The sequence below is a fragment of the Candoia aspera genome, chromosome 3 (genome assembly GCF_035149785.1).
Source record: "Candoia aspera isolate rCanAsp1 chromosome 3, rCanAsp1.hap2, whole genome shotgun sequence".
Lineage (NCBI taxonomy): Eukaryota > Metazoa > Chordata > Lepidosauria > Squamata > Boidae > Candoia > Candoia aspera.
In genome coordinates this window covers 62,542,396-62,562,244 of record NC_086155.1, presented here as the reverse complement: position 1 = coordinate 62,562,244, position 19,849 = coordinate 62,542,396, and the positions used below count along the sequence as shown (strand labels likewise).

General features: G+C 37.6%; 1 protein-coding gene across 3 annotated transcripts in view; it reads right to left on the bottom strand.

Annotated features, from left to right (window-relative positions):
• Positions 1-749: 749 nt before the first annotated feature.
• Positions 750-19,849, bottom strand: part of ELAVL4 (ELAV like RNA binding protein 4) — a 97,158-nt gene continuing 78,058 nt past the window's right edge. For all 3 annotated transcript variants that reach the window (XM_063297910.1, XM_063297912.1, XM_063297911.1), the window contains exons 4-7: positions 18,106-18,259; positions 17,335-17,560; positions 12,596-12,634; positions 750-3,252 (exon numbers count right to left, since the gene is read on the bottom strand). In XM_063297910.1, the coding sequence (XP_063153980.1) occupies positions 2,925-3,252; positions 12,596-12,634; positions 17,335-17,560; positions 18,106-18,259 (747 nt within the window). In that variant the 3' untranslated portion in view covers positions 750-2,924. The remainder of the gene's footprint in view (positions 3,253-12,595; positions 12,635-17,334; positions 17,561-18,105; positions 18,260-19,849) is intronic.

Below are 19,849 nucleotides of genomic sequence, written 5' to 3'. Positions count from 1 at the left end.
TACAATGATACGGAAGGATCTCAGGATGTTCAGGCCCCTTCTCAAGGTACACTAAACACTTTTAAAAAAAAATAGTGAGTTTTTGGCTTAGGCCTCCCTTCCAGGACCATCTTTCCACCCTCATCTGAAACACTTAAAAGTCATGAAATGAAGTTTTATGAAGGTTCTGAAGAGAAGGTCAATCAACAGAGAAGAGCCATGAGCTGGGAATTTAGAGGACAGGAGAATGCAAGACCCAACTGACAGAAGAGGATATGGAAGGGAGGGAATGAGGAAAATGATATAAGTGCCACACATAGCTCTATTCTACCCATTCTTCTGTGTCATAACACAAACAATTACAGATATGATGCAACATACTGGGAGCCCTACTTGTTATATCACAATTAAATGCCAAGAAACTCCTGGGTTAGGAACTAATATGATGCAACTGTTGTTATTAAGATACCTGGAACACATTTAAAAATTTGGCAAGTTCATAGCCATTCTACACACCTTCGTTTATTGTCTGGATAATTTAAATACAAATAATTGAAACACAACAAGACTATAAAAAAACGTTTACAATACTTCCCTCAAAATATGATCTAACTGGGAAGTTAAACATGAAGTCTTACATTATAGCTAAAAAATACAACTGCCTGGTCCTAGGAAAGATTTCTTTTTCTTTCATAGATTAAAACATATTGTAGAGAAAAGATTTGGACATGCTTTCCCCATGAATGCTTAGAAATCGCATCAAAAGTTTCCCAGCAAACTGTGTTCATTCATAGCAGATGATGTAGAAAGGCTTTTCCCCACATACTGAATGAGGGTATCTTCTTGTTTGCTTGCTTGTTGAAAACTAAACTCATTTGAAAATGTAAATGAGCAATGCAACTTAGGGTGCAGCCTCTGCTTTGAAGATGGTCTATAAAATATTTGCCCCTTCTCTGTAGAACAAAACGAATTCTGCTTCATCTACATGCAGTTCGGGAGTATAAGCATGGGAAAAAAATACACAATGTAAGCACCAATTATAAAGAACTGTAACATTTTATTACCATTAAGACTAAACTGGTATTGAAAAGTTTTTATATAACAAGACAAGAAAAGCAATAGCAAATTTAACTATCAACTAGATTATGCATAGCGAGTAACTGTTTCTAGTACTCAGGGAAGAGCATGACTTCTTTTGTTTTAAATATATGAACCATACAAAGCACAAACATACGAAAAGGATCAGTGCACTGGACGTGGGAGAGCTCTCCCTCAGTCATTTTGTTCCCTTAGCTCTGTTTTCCCCAATCTGAATTACATTAAAATAAAGACTCAGGGTTTTTTTTTTCTATTGTGCGGTAAGAAAAAAAATATTCACAACAAACATGACAATATATCAAACAATATTTCTACACAAGTTACCTTGATACCTCTTGCCACTTAAGTATCATAAGAAAACATTTTAAGACATATACAAACAAAACTAGCAAAGTGTTACAACTGAGAATAAGTTAACAAAAGAAAAAAAATAACTTTATATATATATATATATTTATATTATATATACACACACACACACAACAAAATGACACAATAATATGCTTCTTCCCATAGGTTAAGTAAACAAATAAGTAGACTAGCCAAACTAGCAATATTTGATTTTGGCATATGCGTCACATCAGCAATTAAATAAATAAGTGTTTCAAGCAACATAAAGAGTGTTTCGAATGTGCCAACTTAGCCCAATTTCTATCAGCATGGGCTAGAAAGTGAATCTGAAAATCCTTAACAAATGTAAAGCAAATGTACTTTTTCCCTCTAAACACATTACATTTAACTATGATACTAAGATATGTAAATAATTTGTAGCACCTACTGCTCGAACAAAGGAAGTTTTTGATTAAAATTAATTTTTTTCCCCAAAACTTTGTTCTGCTGATATCCCATACTGATGACTTAAAGAAAAACCATCCTGCAACTTATCTCCTTGCTTTTGGGTTTTGACTGTGGGTAACTGTGTGCCTGGGAAGAACACTCTCCTGTTCTGTACTTAATATTTTATTACATGCTATGAAAAGGTACGAAGATCATCTGTTTGTAGCCCATCCTTCAAAAAACAATCTACTTAATCCAGTTTAAAACACACATCTTGATCTCTAAAAAGTTACCAGTGCAGTATGAACATGACAAAGTTGTCAATTTCCCCTAAATTAGCCAGTCAAAATATTTTTTTTTCTCAAATCCAGGTTCTCTTGTAAAAATTCTTTATATTTTATAAAAATAGATTTTTCTTGAAACCCATTTTCAGCAAAGAGACCACCTCTTTGGCAACATTGTTAATGTTATTTAAACTGTTATGTCATCAGGTATCCCCCCTTTTACCCTATCCCTAACAGAAGACTGTTTAGTTCACACGATATAAAAGAAAAAAGGAAAAATAAAAAGTTGTAAAATTATGTTTTGTTTTGTTTTGCAATTTTTATTATTCCTCTTTAATTTATGCTGGGGGTTTACCAATCTGATTGAATCAAACATTTTGGAAAAAAGAGCAAAATCTGTTAATTCCAGTGGTTTGTAAAAATGATTTTAGGTTTTTCATTTTTTATTTTCAAATGAGTGAATGGTCATCTTAAAAAGATCCACCTTCAAGGAAGGTAGTAAAACTAGCTGGCCGGGTAAAAATCCCTGCACATTGTTATTTATGTATATTATATTCAACAACAACAGCTATGAAAGAACATTCAATGCATCAAAGATTTTTGTTTTTTTTTTCTAAGCATTATAAAATCCTTTTCCTGTTCACAAGATATCCAATGTTTAATACTTAGGCAACACTGGCTTATAAAAGTCCATGGTTGAGTATAAGCCTTGAAGAGTTTTTTTGTTTGTATATATATTTATATATTTATATATATTTATAATAATTATTATTAAGGATATGAAATTCAGGATTTATGGGTTTTGTTGGTTTTAAAGGAAACTTGCAATACTCTGTCTCCTAAGCGGTATCCATTAAGGCTGGCAATTGCCATAGCAGCTTCATCGTAGTTGGTCATGGTGACAAAGCCAAACCCTTTGCATTTGTTGGTATTGAAGTCGCGGATCACCTTGACATTATTGACTGCTCCAAAGGGGCCAAACAGCTGCCACAGCACACTTTCATCTGAGTCGGGTGATAAATTGTAGACAAAAATACACCATCCAGTCCCAGTATGGCCAGGAATATTCATTCCCACAAGGCTTGTCATCCCATCAATTGTGATTGGAGAAAACCTACCAGATTAACGTAAAGAAAGAAAGAAAGAAAGAAAGAAAAAAAGACAAAAAGGAATACTAACCTAAAGATCAGTTTTCAAGTATGAATTTTCATGAAACTAAACTCCACAACTTTCCCCAAAGCCTGTGAATAATAGACATCATATATAACACCCAGATATCCAAGTATTATTAAATACACCCCACGGAGAATATGGTGAAACTGACAACCTCTACTCAAAACGATAGTTTGTTATCAAATAATAAAACAAAATTCACTAAATGGTTTTCTATTTGTGAAAATGGCACGCTGAAAGTGTATTTGCATATTTGTGTACACATACTGTAAATTTACCCAATGGTAAATTGTACTGGAAACAATGAAGAGGCCAGAAAGAACTATGGTGTTTTTCAACTGGTCGCCCACCAAATGTAGCATAAATTTATATAACAGAGAAATTCTCCCACTTAGAATAATATGTGTGCATGTGTGTGTTCATACACTAAAACTGATTCTTGCTTGTTTTCTACTGTATCCTAGATGTATTATTTACTATATCATCAACATAATAACATTTGGTATTTCAAGTATCTAGAACGGCTCTTAGATTGAAGTGATGAAGAGCTGTTCATGGATACCTACGGTATATCATACATAATTTTTAGATGATTTTTTTTTCTGTCCAGGAGCTCTGTGTTGTCTACTTCAAAACTTACCACATAAGAATAAGGTAACCTATAGTATCTAATCATGCAATTAAACATCTCCACAGCTGCCAAGAAGTCAAGGGAGTAAAAAAGTGATAATTATAAAGCTTGACAGTGTATTCGGGATATTTAAACACAGTTGTTGCCCACATAAATTCAAGCATCATGTGGTAAGCTTTGAATTGGTCATCACCTAGCTTAGTCATCTGAATTTAGCTTTAAACATACACTGTCAGTTCTGAGGTTCAACACAGTTATCTGTGGCAAATTTGCTGCATAATAATGGTGTAATTTTTCTTGAAAACATTCCCAGCATATTCAGAATTCATGTATCTTTATTTTGTATCTTTATATCATGTCTTTCCTCCAGGAGCTCATCTCTTCTATTTTAAACTCAAACTCCTGGTAAAATGCAGTAGGCTAAAAGACAGCAGTTGGTCCAGAGACACTAGCTTCAATGGGATGGGAATTTATATGTGGGTTTCCTGAGGGCTAGTTCAGCATTTGTCCCATACCACATTTGGTCCCATACAGTACAGACCTCTACGAGAGGAAGAGTCATTCATAGTAACTACAGTGTTGTACAATAAACTGGCAATATCTTCCTTATTTGTGACTGAACAACAAACATTCATGATTCAAATTAACTACAAATTGTGCTGTATAACCTTCTTTTTACTTTGCATCAATGAGAACAGTTGCTGTGATCCTAAGTATAAAGAATTAGAAAACACATTGCAATTTTTTAAAGAAGTAGCACCCCAATAATGGCATGAATAATATTTAAATAGAAAAAAAATTCTGTGAATATGGCCCCCAGAAGATTTCTTTTTATTCCTGTAGCATAACCGTAAATATAAGCATTGTGACAGAGAACTGAGATTATTTTCCTCTAAATAGTTTACTTTTAGTAGAGTTTACTATTTTAATGCAAAACCAGCTTCTTTTAGATATATTTTAATACATATGTAGTTTAACAATAATTATCAAATGTTGACCTAAGTGAAAAATATTGTGTTGAGGGAATAAAGTGCTATAGATAACCATGGGCCAGCAAAATCTTTCAAGAGTGACTACACAGTGACAACAAAAATTAAGTTTTTAGTTTAACTGTAAAGCCTAATATCAACGAATAAGATATAAATTAGCAATCAAAATCATATATACACTACAACCAATATATGGCCGAGTAAAGCCAAATAACATGGATATATGACAGAAATAACAAAAAACTAGAGTGCATGAAAAAGTGACGAGAATTGTTCCCATTGAAACCTACCTATACTTAGCTGTGGTATTAGCTGGCTACACATGGAGACAAAAAAATCAGGTATGATTGTTGTATGGCTGAGTTGTTGCAGTCTGGGAACTGGAGAAAATGTATTAGTTCAACATTCATCAGTCTGGATATTAAGGCACTTAAGCCTGACATCTCAGAGACTCAACTCAACTCTATCCACGGATCAGCTGCAAGGCATCAGAAAGCTCATAGCAGGTATTCTGATTTTGATTTTGCCTTTAAATGTAGATACTGTGCAGGTAGTCCTCATTTACCAACTGCTTCATTTAGTGACTGTTCAAAATTATGATGGTGTAAAAAAAAAACAGCTTTGTGACCAATCCTCACATTTATGACTGTCGCAGTGTTCCGCAGTCACTTGATCGCCATTTGTGTGGTTCCCAACCAGCTTGTGACAAGCAGAGTTAATGGAGAAGACGGAAGTTCAGGTAGTCCTTGCTTAACAACCATCTGTTCAGATTCTGTTCAAAGTTATGGTGATGCTTACAACCAGTTATGAAGGGACTTATAACCAGTCCCCAAAGTTATGGTTGTTGCAGTGCCCCCACGGTCATGTGATCAAAATCTGGGTGCTTGGCAGCCCACCCAGACATACGAGGTGCTTCAACTTCCCACAGCCACCTATTCCCCCCCCCCATCTATGCCCTTTTGGCCCCTGCACTCCGCAGTCCCTGCTCCCCTAGCCGACCTTCACTGTCTTCTTGCTTCTGCTGCTGACCAAGCATGTCCAGCCTGGCCCTTTGTGAGGGAGCTTCTGACTGCATGAAGCTTTCTTTCCAAGGTTGCACATAGCGGTTTCCTCACAAGACCTGGGGAAGATGGCCTCATGTGGCCAGCAGCTGCCTCGTGAAGGGCAGGGCAGGTATGCCTCATCAACAATGGGAGCAAGATGGCGAAGGTCAGCTGGGGCGGTGGAGCGCAGGGTGGAAAGGGCGACTGCAGCTGGGCTGGAGCAGCTGTGGCTTCCTGGGGCAGCTGTGGCTGCGCTGCACTGCTGGGCTGGGCTGGGCTAGGCTGGGGTTTCCCAGGGTGGCTGCTGCTTCACACCATGCCACGCTGTTGGGCCGGACTAGGGAGGCTGAGGCTTCCTGAGACAGCTGTGGCTTTGTGTCGCACTGCTGGGCCAGGCTGGGGCTTCCTGGGGCAGCTGGGGCTTCTTACCATGCCACACTGCTGGGCTGATCTGGGGCAGCTGAGGCTTCCCGGGGCAGCTGTGGCTTCACACTGTGCCACGCTCAGGAGCTTCTTGCAGCCCCAGAGCCGTGGTGCGCCAAGAACCCCTGAGCCGCAGTGTGGCAAACAGCCCCAGACCTGCATGGTTCTGGGGCTGCTTGCCGCCCTGCAAGGAAGGGTGCAGGGCAGCCAAAAGGGCAGAGATGGGGGGGGGGGGAATAGGCAATTGTGGGGAGTTGAAGGGGAGGCAGTCCCTTACACTGAAAGAACCGAGGCTCGGGGCTGGGAGGGACCAAGCCCAGAATGTCTTGGATTGGTGTGGGTCCTCGGCTAATGACCGGTGGAACTTGGTTAACGATGGAAAACCCAAGTAAACCCAAGTAAGTAGGCAATATTGAGAGATATGGCTAGCCCAAAGTCATCTATGGCTGAAGGTAGACTTGATCTGGATATCCCTGCTTCCTTCTTAATAATATACCATGTGATTATTAGATCATCTGATTTGGCTGTTTCTATTGATGGAGCATAAAATTGCTATCACCTTTTAGCTGCTATGTCATTACTACTGCATGATTTTTATTTTCTGATCTTCAAATCTAAGATCCTTTTAATGTTGCTATCAAGCCAAATGTTCCCAGTGCACATTTGTCTTTTTTTTTTTGTAAATTACATGTCTTGACTCAACTTCTCATTGCTATTTCCAGCCCACTTCTCTAACTTAACAATTTTGAATTTTGTTTCTGCCCCTAAGTGTATTAGCTATCCTACCCAGTTTTGTTGTCAGAGGCAAATTTCACAAGTTTTCTTTCAATGAAAATGTTGAAGAGTGGTGCCCCAAAACTGAACCCTGTAGTATGTCCTCAGTTTCATGAGGAATAATTGATAAGCACTTTCTAAGCACAATTTTCTAGACATACCAGCATGTTCACACTGAGTAAACATGTTACTTCAAATGTAACTGAGAAGTGTGTCCAGTGCTTTGCTGACATACATATTCACCATGCTATTCCTTTTGGGAAAAGTAATGTTATGCAAAGCACAGAGAAAGAATAAAATGGAGGTACAACATAAGATAAAAGAAATTTACACCAACAGCATTCCCTGTACCTCTCCATACATTTCTATCCTTGCAAACCATCCTTGCTTCCAATATAAACACACACTAATCAATTTGTTCTTTAAACTTATTATCTCTCTTTTGAAGATCTCATCAACTCTTGGTCTTACCCTTCCTCTCAGCCTGTCAAATTCCTTCAATCATTCTCCCTCTTTGACCAAATAACATCAATATATTTCTTTGGTACTGATAACTCATTTTTGTATTCAATCCACATTCATTAACTGCCCCTTCGCTCTTAATCCCATCTCTTCTTGTTTTACGACACACACTTTTTAAGTGTGCACACCACCTATCTAATATAAAATTGTAGTACACTTTCCAATTTTTGCTCAATGCCACCTCTGGTACCCTTTCAGTCAGAATCTGCCAAAAATTTCCCTAGACACACTTAACTAACAAACAACTTGTAGCTTTTACAATCAGTCTTGTTACCCTTCTCTTTGTACAAAAAACAACCACATAATTCTTCCAATCATGATTCAGTTTTCACACATGTTAAACAAGTTGTACAGCCACTCCATAAACAATATTTTAACATTTCTCCAGTTAACTCATCTATGCTTGCAGCTCTGCAGTTTTTCAACATTCTCAAGCATTTATGACAGGGAGACTTGTCAGTGTGCTTATTTAATTTTGGCATCTGCTTTGTCTTATCCCTAATCTCTGCTTCTGTGAGACAGTATATCTCTCAAGCCAGCAGATCCAGCCAGTATATTTTCTCGTCCAGCTTTTTCTTGTCTTGCAGACAGCACTCCAATCTCTTTTGCTGCTGTTCCTCCTGTGAGCTTTCATCTAGTTTCCCCCATGAAGGATTGATAGCAATTTCTGAGTTCCAATGGTGCACACTATCTTCTATGTCCTTTTTTTTGAGGGGGGATTACTATCTTGGTTCCTTCCTCTGATTTTCCTTTTTGTGAACAGTTGCTTCCTGTTACCTCCTTTCATCTGAAAAATCTTTACCTTCTTTTAGATGCTAAGTTACAGCCATTTGCAGCTCCAGTTCTCTTACATATTCTTCAAGTATTATTGTAAGTGTGTCCTTGCTGTATGCATGCCAGGCTATTTTCAGGCAGAAATACAAACATGCTACAAGCATTGCAAGTCACAATTGAATGGTCATCACTATGCAAGGCAGCACAAATAGAAATGCTTAATTTTGTCTTGTTCCCTTCTTAAATTAGCCAACTACATAGTTTTATTAGAGGGGAAATTTCTTAAGATTCCTCTTCAGAACTTTGCTGTTGACTAGTTTTTTTTTTTGTTTGCTCCCTGGAAACTAGTGTGCTACTGCTACTAGTGCTTTTTTCAAAGGGGTATCTGCCATATGTACACAAAAGATTTGTATGACCAGATACGGCAGGATGATCAGGTACAGATATGGTTCACTCACTCATAGCAGCCCATTTTGGAGTTTTATCAGCCCTGTAGGAGTCAATGTCCATAGAATGGTACATACACAGGCCATTCCAGATCCCCAGCAGTTCTTAGCACAATATGAAGAACTTTATTAAGGACTGCTAAGATGCAGGGCAAAAAAGAAAGAAAACAAATCCAAATCCAAACAATTCATCTTTTAAAGCATTAAACTAAAAACAAAGTATGTCTTAAGATGCTGTCTGAACGAGGTTAATGTATTATTTCTTGGTGGGAGCTGAATTGCATGCAATTATCAACAAGGTATGAATCTAACACTAGATTATTTATTTGTTTGTTTATTGTGCTTGCATGTCACCCATTCCTGGACAATCTGGGCAGATAATAATGTCAACATAAAATAATGTCCTGAGATTGCAAGTATATATTAAAAAAATCAGAAGAGATAAGAACCAAAATATCTCTCTTATTGCCCTTTCTTGTAGTATTGAACAAAATTACATCTATAAAATGTTTGCTTACATTTACAAATGTTAATTATTCATATATTAATGGGATACACACAAGCAAATAAAACAAACAAATAAATACTCAATGAAAGTATGCCGTTTATTACTGATTTCTGTTAGGACTCACTTCTATTGCAAATCAGGCATGATCCAACTGAATCAAAGAGTAATATGATTTGATTTATATTTGGGGTCTGAAGGCCGCAAGACTTCATTTGTCTAAAGATTAGTTCATATGCTCTATGGAGATCAGCAAAACAACTTCTGCTTGTTCTCCTTCTCCAAATGGGATCACAATAATAAGGAAAGGAAACCCTGGGGTTTCAGGAAAAGCTCCAAGCACTACATTGCAATGCAGTTTTAAATATCCCCCACCCCTCCCCATGTTATTTTAGGCAAAAATGGGAGTGAGAAAAGGAGAGCTTAGGGCAGTGTTTCTCAACTTCAGGAACTTTAAGATGTGTGGACTTCAACTCCCAGAATTCCCTGGCCAGCATGGCTGGCTCAGGAATTCTGGGAGTTGAAGTCCACACAACCTAAGATTCCCAAGGTTGAGAAACATTAGCATAGGGACTTCCAAACTGTCCACCCAAGCACATATAGAGAAATTATACAGAATAAATTAAGATAATGCCTACTCTGACTTCAAAGTAGGTTTCAAAAACTGCTGAAAAAGCTCTTACAAAAGATCAAAGAGTCCACCACTTTCCATCCACATGCTTTTCTGGGCTGGCAGGTTTGTTGGCATGGTTCCCTGGCACTCTACTCTTCTGGAATGACACATTAAATCTTCTTTGAGCAACCATTTTTTTTAGAGGCTGAGAAGTGTATCAATTATCACTACTGTGAACATAATACACTTCTACACGATGTGTGTTATATGCAGTAGTCTCATGCCAATCACAACATCTCATAATAAAACTTACTCATCAGGATAAGACAAGAAAAAAAGGGGGTGGAACAAAGAAAATACAGTATTTTAAAAAAATGGAATTGGGTAATAAACAGAAAGAAAGGGTGACTAAAAGAGCTAAAAACCTGCGGACAAACAGGATACAGACTGAAAGGAAGTATACGATAAACCTGTGATAAAAGGATAAGGAAAATCGTATGGATTTGAGGAAAGGCAGGAGTTGTAGATGGCAGCACCATGCCAATCAGCCCAAAAATCAGGGTAGAACCTGGTTAGTACTTGATTAGGAGACCTTCAGGAAATACCAGGGCCATAGATTATACTCAGAAGTAAAAACAAAACAAAACAAAAAACCCGGAAGGAGCAATGGCAAACAATTGTCATCCTGCTGCCAAGAAAAAACAAGCTGAGCTTGATTCAGGGAAGTCTTAAAGCTATCTTGATTTTAAAAAGGAGAAGAGTAAGTTTCTCTTTCTCTGGAACATTGGCCTTCCACACAACCTGCTAACCTAATTCTAGCACTAAAATGAAACCCAAACAGCAAACCCCATGGTTCGGAAAGATGACTAAATTCACTGGCTGCTCCCTCAGCTTTATCCATATACAGAAGAAAAGTTTCAGCAATATTCTGAGATTTTACAAAGCGAGAAAAGCCATTGAATTTTTGAACTGCCACTGAACTTCTCCAAATCATTTCAAAGTCACCTGATGCAACACATCAAAGCTCCTTTGAATCAAATCACCCCTCTGAAGATTAGCACAGCCCTATTTTCTAAGCCACTGCCTATTTCCATTAAGTGCTATCTATAAAGACATGTTGTCATTCATTTCTTGCCACTTAGGAAACAACTGTTCAGCAAATATATTTTATATTTTATATTTTATATATTTTATATTTTTATATTTTATATATTTTATATTTTTATTATTTTAATATTGGTGATTTTATGATGTTAGGTTTTAAGGTGAATTTTATTGTAAACCGCCCAGAGTCCCCCTTTTAGGGGGAGATGGGCGGTGATAGAAATGTGAATAATAAATAAATAAATAAATATACATACATACCACACTATTCCCTTTATGCAAGGTGCAGAACTCAGTTCAAACCCAGACAGGTTATATATTATAGAATTACAATTAATTTGAACTATGAAACCTTATACAATCACCAATGAGAAAGATATTGCTAATTTTCTGAATGAATTGTGTTCATCTGGGGGCATGCCTGTGGTAGCTAAAAATTGTACTTACCAATTTTTGTTGTTCTCCAAACAACCTGGAAAACATCCTATGTGTAAGGATGTTCCTACACTGTACATACAGTGTAGCATGCTAGAAGACTTCATACGTATTTTTTGTGGGCAATATTTCACATTTCCATAATACTTAGACTTCTTTTTCAAGAGAGATCTTGAAAATTGGCATTTTTGACATAAGCTTTGTACACACAATGTCATACAATCATAAGAAGTTTGGTAAGGCCCATTGTCAGTAGATATATAGCATTTCTGAGCAGCAGATATTAGAAATAATTGTGTGATTTGTATATCTTTAACTTCCATTGTGTGATTTGTATTCCTTTAACTTCTGTGCTGATATGTACATACATATATATATATATATATATATAAATAGATTATTAACAAAAAGATCATACTAATATGACCTTAAAACATTTGAATTAAATGTAAAATTAAAATCAGAACAAGCAAACTGTTAACCAAAAGAAGAAAAATCACAAGCTCCAAATTACTGGAAACACTGTTAAACCTGTAACAAAGAAAACTTGGATCTGATTAAGGTGCATACAGTTACAGTTTAAGAAAAGTAAGAAGTAAAGCTATGGGCTCCCTGAAAATATTTAGCCAATATTAATTTTAATCATATTTTCAATTATAAATGTACGCTGCTATAATAAATGTCTATTAATAAACTCTGATTCAGTGAAACGTGACACCCCACCCTCCTAAACATTAAACAGACCACTTTTGGAATCATAATACTTGTATCTGTTGCACCTAAACCATCTCAAAAAACCTGTAACAACAGAAAACATGAAATAAAAGGTTTACACATACTTTTTGTACGTGCTTGTGCATGTTGTTAAAGAAAACCAACTGAAGTCCAAATGAAAAGACAGAAAACATTGGCATGCTGGTGGAAAAAAAGAAGGAATTAAAAACAAAATAAAGTTAGTGATTAAAAAAAATTATAGCACCAATCTGTGCCAACATGGACATCTGGCAATCTGGAATTCTAATTACCTCTTTACGCCATAGGCCATATTAAGCAAATTGTCCAGCCTGAAAAGAGAAGGAGGGTCCCTGGGTTAATGTCTCACAGATGGCAAGATTGCTCAATGGAACTTTTATTAATAATGCTCCATTTCCAAAGAAGGAATTTCAACATCATCTAGTGGGTCTAATCAATCAGCAGCTATAAACTACAATCAATTAATGCCATTTTTAGATGTGCTAGTAATGAAGAAAAGTAACATTCTACAATCTCAAAATTTGATCTTGCACAGAAGAATTTTGTTGTCATTTTGTTTTCACACACTGTATTAATACAAAATTTAACCATTATCATTTATTCAACTATTTATATGTAATTGCCATTCAACAGCTGAATACAATTATGCTGGAAAAACAAGAAAATATGCTATCTTTAACTGTTTTAGATTCCAGGTTATATCTGTACATTGTGCAGATATGTTTTTCTGTCTGCAAGAAGATTCTTTTAAAAGCCTGTCAGAGCAGATTACCCCAATGTTAAAGAAAACTGAAAACATGTATCTTGATCAGTAAATAACACTAATAATGGTTTTCCCTATTTATATATTAATTAGGTAAAGTATATATATATTTTCCTCAGTGAGTGATCTTTTAAGAAATAAAAGAATAAAATTAAATGGGCCAAAATAAACTGTAAAAAAGTATTGTTTTAAAAAAATGTTGCATAATGCAAATATTATTTTCAAACTATAGATATTGAAACACTGCTACCAATGGGATATGTACCATGAAATTGTTCTACAGCCTACTTTTGAAAAATATTACAAATATATTTAAGGTGCAATCCAATGGTCTTTTGGAAGGGCTCCTGTCCTCAGGGTAAAACCACATCTAATCCTGGAACCTGTTCCAATTGCTCCATAAACAATTGTGGTTGCAACACAAGAGAGTATAATGGATTTCATGACTAGACAGTGTGTAGAACCCTCAGTCCCAGGATCTGTCCTCAGATTGGCAGTATAATTCAGCTAGAGGTGTCAGAATCAGTTCCAGCTCACTCAAAATATGGTCAGCTGGTCTTGGTACCAGTGGAATTTATACTGATGATCATTGTTAGAATTGTCTGGAAAAGCAAGTCCAATTGTAGAAACAAATGCATACAAAATGTTGTCAAGGAATAAAGAACATTTAAGAATTGTTTACTTCTGTCCAACTTTAAGAACACTAATAAAGTTTTTCCCTTTTCTAAGACAAATTTTTTTTACATATTAATTAGGTAAAGTATATATTTTTATCTTCAGCAAAGGATCGTTACCTTGTCGTGGTGCTGGAGCTTGAGCACCTCAATGATGCCAGGAGTTAACCGTGAAGGGACACCCAAGATGGGAAGGTCATGACAGAGGTCAGAATAAATGTGATCCCTGGGGAAGGTGGCAACCCACCCCAGTATTCTTGCTGTGAAAACTAAATGGATCAGTACAACCAGAGATATGTCGGTATACCATCGGAAGATGAGACCCCAAGGTCGGAAGATGGTCAAAATGCTACTGGGGAGGAACAGAGGATGAGTTCAACTAGCCCCAGACATGATGATGCAGCTAGCTCAAAGCCGAAAGGACGGCTAGCGGCCGACGGTGCTGGTGGTGAACGGCAAATCCAATGTTCTAAGGATCAACACGCCATTGGAACCTGGAATGTAAGATCTATGAGCCAGGGCAAATTGGATGTGGTTATTGGTGAGATGTCAAGATTAAAGATAGACATTTTGGGCGTCAGTGAACTGAAATGGACTGGAATGGGCCACTTCACATCAAATGACCACCAGATCTACTACTGTGGACAAGAGGACCACAGAGGAAATGGAGTAGCCTTCATAATGAATAGTAAAGTGACTAAAGCAGTGCTTGGATACAATCCAAAAAACGATAGAATGATCTCAATTCGAATTCAGGGCAAGCCACCTAACATCACAGTGATCCAAATATACGCCCCAACCACAGATGCTGAAGAACCTGAAGTAGAGCAGTTCTATGAGGATCTGCAGCACCTACTGGACAACACGCCTAAAAGAGATGTTATTTTCATCACAGGAGACTGGAATGCTAAGGTGGGCAGTCAAATGACACCTGGAATTACAGGTAAGTATGGCCTGGGAGAACAAAATGAAGCAGGACATAGGCTGATAGAATTTTGCCAAGACAACTCACTCTGCATAACAAACACTCTCTTCCAACAACCTAAGAGACAGCTTTATACATGGACTTCACCAGATGGACAACACCAAAATCAGATTGACTACATCCTTTCTAGCCAAAGGTGGCGGACATCTATACAGTTGTCGGTAAAAACAAGACCTGGAGCTAACTGTAGTTCAGATCACGAACTTCTTCTTGCACAATTTAGGATCAGACTAAAGAGATTAGGGAAGACCCACAGATCCGCTAGATATGAGCTCACTAATATTCCTAAGGAATATGCAGTGGAGGTGAAGAATCGATTTAAGGGACTGGACTTAGTAGATAGGGTCCCGGAAGAACTCTGGACAGAAGTTTGCAACATTGTTCAGGAGGCGGCAACAAAATACATCCCAAAGAAAGAGAAACAAAGAAGGCAAAATGGCTGTCTGCTGAGACACTAGAAGTAGCCCAAGAAAGAAGGAAAGCAAAAGGCAACAGTGATAGGGGGAGATATGACCAATTAAATGCAAAATTCCAGAGGTTAGCCAGAAGAGATAAGGAATTATTTTTAAACAAGCAATGCGCGGAAGTAGAAAAAGACAATAGAATATGAAGGACAAGGGACCTCTTCCAGAAAATTAGAAACATTGGAGGTAAATTTCAGGCAAAAATGGGCATGATCAAAAACAAAGATGGCAAGGACCTAACAGAAGAAGAAGAGATCAAGAAAAGGTGGCAAGAATATACAGAAGATCTGTATAGGAAGGATAACAATATCGGGGATAGCTTTGACGGTGTGGTCAGTGAGCTAGAGCCAGACATCCTGAAGAGTGAGGTTGAATTAAGAAGCATTGCTAATAACAAGGCAGCAGAAGACGACAGCATCCTAGCTGAACTGTTCAAAATCTTGCAAGATGATGCTGTCAAGGTAATGCATGCTATATGCCAGCAGATTTGGAAAACACAAGGATGGCCATCAGACTGGAAAAAATCAACTTATATCCCCATACCAAAAAAGGGAAACACTAAAGAATGTTCAAACTATCGAACAGTGGCACTCATTTCACATGCCAGTAAGGTAATGCTCAAGATCCTGCAAGGTAGACTTCAGCAATTCATGGAGCAAGAATTGCCAGAGGTACAAGCTGGGTTTAGAAAAGGCAGAGGAACTAGGGACCAAATTGCTAATATCTGATGGATAATGGAAAAGGCCAGGGAGTTTCAGAAAAACATCTATTTCTGTTTTATTGACTATCCTAAAGCCTTTGACTGTGTGGACCATAACAAATTGTGGCAAGTTCTTAGTGGTATGGGGATACCAAGTCATCTTGTATGCCTCCTGAAGAATCTGTATAATGACCAAGTAGCAACAGTAAGAACAGACCACGGAACAACGGACTGGTTTAAGATTGGGAAAGGAGTACGGCAGGGCTGTATACTCTCACCCTACCTATTCAACTTGTACGCAGAACACATCATGCATCATGCTGGGCTTGAGGAATCCAAGGCTGGAGTTAATATCGCTGGAGGAAACATTAACAATCTCAGATATGCCAATGATACCACGTTGATGGCTGAAAGCGAAGAGGAACTGAGGAGCCTTATGATGAAGGTGAAAGAAGAAAGTGCAAAAGCTGGCTTGCAGCTAAACCTCAAAAAAACCAAGATTATGACAACCAGCTTGACTGATAACTGGCAAGTAGGGGGAGAAAATGTAGAAGCAGTGAAAGACTTTGTATTTCTAGGCGTGAAGTTTACTGCAGATGCTGACTGCAGTCAGGAAATCAGAAGACGCTTAATCCTTGGGAGAAGAGCAATGACAAATCTTGATCAAATAGTTAAGAGCAGAGACACCACACTGACAACAAAGGTTCGCATAGTTAAAGCCATGATGTTCTCCGTAGTAACATATGGCTGCAAGAGCTGGACCATAAGGAAGGCTGAGAGAAGGAAGATCGATACTTTTGAACTGTGGTGTTGGAGGAAAATTCTGAGAGTGCCTTGGACTGCAAGAAGATCAAACCAGTCCATCCTCCAGGAAATAAAGCCAGACTGCTCACTTGAGGGAATGATATTAAAGGCAAAACTGAAATACTTTGGCCACATAATGAGAAGACAGGACACCCTGGAGAAGATGCTGATGCTAGGGAGAGTGGAGGGCAAAAGGAAGAGGGGCCGACCAAGGGCAAGATGGATGGATGATATTCTAGAGGTGACAGACTTGTCCCTGGGGGAGCTGGGGGTGTTGAAGACCGACAGGAAGCTCTGGCGTGGGCTGGTCCATGAAGTCACGAAGAGTCAGAAGTGACTAAACGAATAAACAACAAATATATTTTTATACTAATGTTATCTGTTAGATGGTGGGGGAGGGGAATCTAGTGCTTGCTTCCCAATCTGTGATAATCAGATCCTTGTGGGAAGGATGTTTCTTTTAAAAAAAACTTTTATGCGAAGGATCTCGTAATTCTTTGGTTGAACGTTACATTCTGGCTACAGTTGAGAAATCATCCATTTCCACAGGAGTCTTTTTGAAAAAGTAAATTGTTTAACAATAATAAATAGGATAGGATAAACATGCAAAGAGGCAATTACCTGAATCTCTGAGCCTGATGGTGGAGTGGTCCAGGATAGCGTCTGTTGGGGGACTGGTACAGCTGGGAAAGGAGGGCTTGGCTTGTTTTTTGACTGGGGTTATTAGCAAACTTCACAGTAATCGGTTCTGTAGCACCACTTGGCTTCTGGCCATTAAGTCCCTTTATGGCTTCTTCTGCCTCTATTCTCTTATCAAAACGGATAAATCCCACACCACGAGAAACACCTGGAATAGGAAAATGGGATTTAAATAAGCAAAGGAGGGTAAAAGAAAAGTTCCAAGTGCTCATCTACTAGAGATAATACAACTGACTATGTAAGTTGATTCTCAAATATAGTAGAACATTTATATAGTCATATAAGCTGTAACGTATGCAAAGTTTTAAAATAGATGTGGTTATATGGCTGTTTTCACCATATAAGGACAGAACATCAGATATTCCCATATCTTTTAAAAGTGTAATTCACACATTCATTCCAGCCCTTCACTGAAAGCCAAACTTCACTCCAGTTGGTGACCACAATTTGATGATACATTTGTAAAATCTCTCAGACCACTGACTGAATTCCAAATGGTAGACTAGGACTAAAGCTGATACATGACATCCTTTTATCAATAAAACTGAAATATGTGATGACTTTTATATAGTTTGAGAAGTCAAAATATGCACTTGATTGTTAACTATAAATAATGGCTTCCAGGAGTTAAGTAAACGTATCAAAGAAATAAATGCAAATTTAGACATTCATAAACCAAAAATCGTTTTCAACCTGTTACTTGATCAACCAGAATTCGTGAGGTGATGATGCGCCCATATTGCGAGAAAAGCTGTTCTAGCTCTTTCTGGGTCATCGTTTTTGGAAGGCCGCTGACATACAAATTAGCATCTCTGATTGATGCTGAACTTGGACGGGCATAGGAAACCTAGGAGTTAAACAAGATACAGTTAAATACTGTATTATATTTTGGAGAAAAACTTTAAATGACACAAAGTCAAAGTCTATTTTCAAACTGTATTCTGACCACTTATTTAAAACAACTTCACATGATTCTACAGGCTCCTTCTACAATAACTTGAGAAGAAAAAAATTCTGAGAACAAAAGGAAAGTTGGAAATAATTTCAACACATACACAGGGGCCTCTAAGGACCAAAATAAAGTAACTGAAGTAGAGTAGATTGAGATATACTTTCCTACATTGGGGGAAATTTATAGCTTTGTAATTTACCTTTATGTACTGGGGATGTTTAAAAGATTTACCGTGTATGGCATAATCTGAATATACCTAGCATACGTTAGTTTGGAATTACTGTTTTTCATAGCTGATTCTTTGCAGATAAATCTTTTCCCATATATTTGTATTAAACTGACACGCTGTATCTGGCAACTTTATATAATAACTAGTAAAACAATACATGCAAGAAACTATACTCACTACTGCACTACACAAATCAGAAAACATTTAAAATCCTTGTGTATGTGTTAGTGATATGCCTGTGTCTGGGCTGGGCAAATAATTCAAATGGGTTCTCCAAAGAGTGAGCTAAGTACCATTCTGAACCCACTACTCAGAACACTGAGATGGCTATGTTAAGGCCCTTTTTTGATCTTCTGAACATACAAGTGGTCCCTGCTTAATGACCACTCATTCAGTGACTGTTCAAACTTGCAACAGTGCTGAATGAGCGGTACTTATGACCAGTCTTTGTAGTTCTGGCCATCGCAGCATCCCTACAGTCATGTTATTGCAATCAAGGCACTTAGTGCCTGGCTCATGATTACAACATCACAGCATCCCAAGTTTGCCATCTGTGACCTTCTTTGCTGGCTTCTGACAAGCAAAGTTAATCACAAATGGTGACCCTGTGACATCCTCGCATAACAACCCACAGTGATTCGCTTAACTACAGGAACAGGGATTGCCAGAATTGTTGTTGCTAAGTGGCGTGGTCACATAACGTGCTTTATGACCGTGTCACTTAGCGATGGCAATTCCAGTCCCAATTGCCATCATTAACCAAGGACTACCTATACACAAAGCCACTTTTAGCTGGAATTGCAACTGAAGGCAAGTGCCTGCCCCTCTGAATAGCCTGCAAAATCCTAATGTATCTATAGCTATGTATGTATCAGTGTACTGTGTCGCATATATTTTTACTGACACAGAGAAATAGAAATAAATGTTAGTGAAAGTTATTTCATTTTCATAATTGAAAATTTTAAAATACATGATTGCGTACAGTGAAAAAGGCCTAGTATGCAGTTTCTGAATATTATATTTGTATTTAATCTTCAACCAACTTAAAAAAGCTTTGTTCCAAAATACTTTCCCTATATTCCTAGAAATCATTGGGCATACTATAATGCTGAGATATACAACCCAAGTGTTCATCTAATAATAAGTATCTCCATACAAGCTTATATACAAATTATTGTAAATAATTTATATACAATTTCACAAGTGTATAAATTATACACTTATGTAACAGTATGGGAGGAGAGGTTTTAGTCACG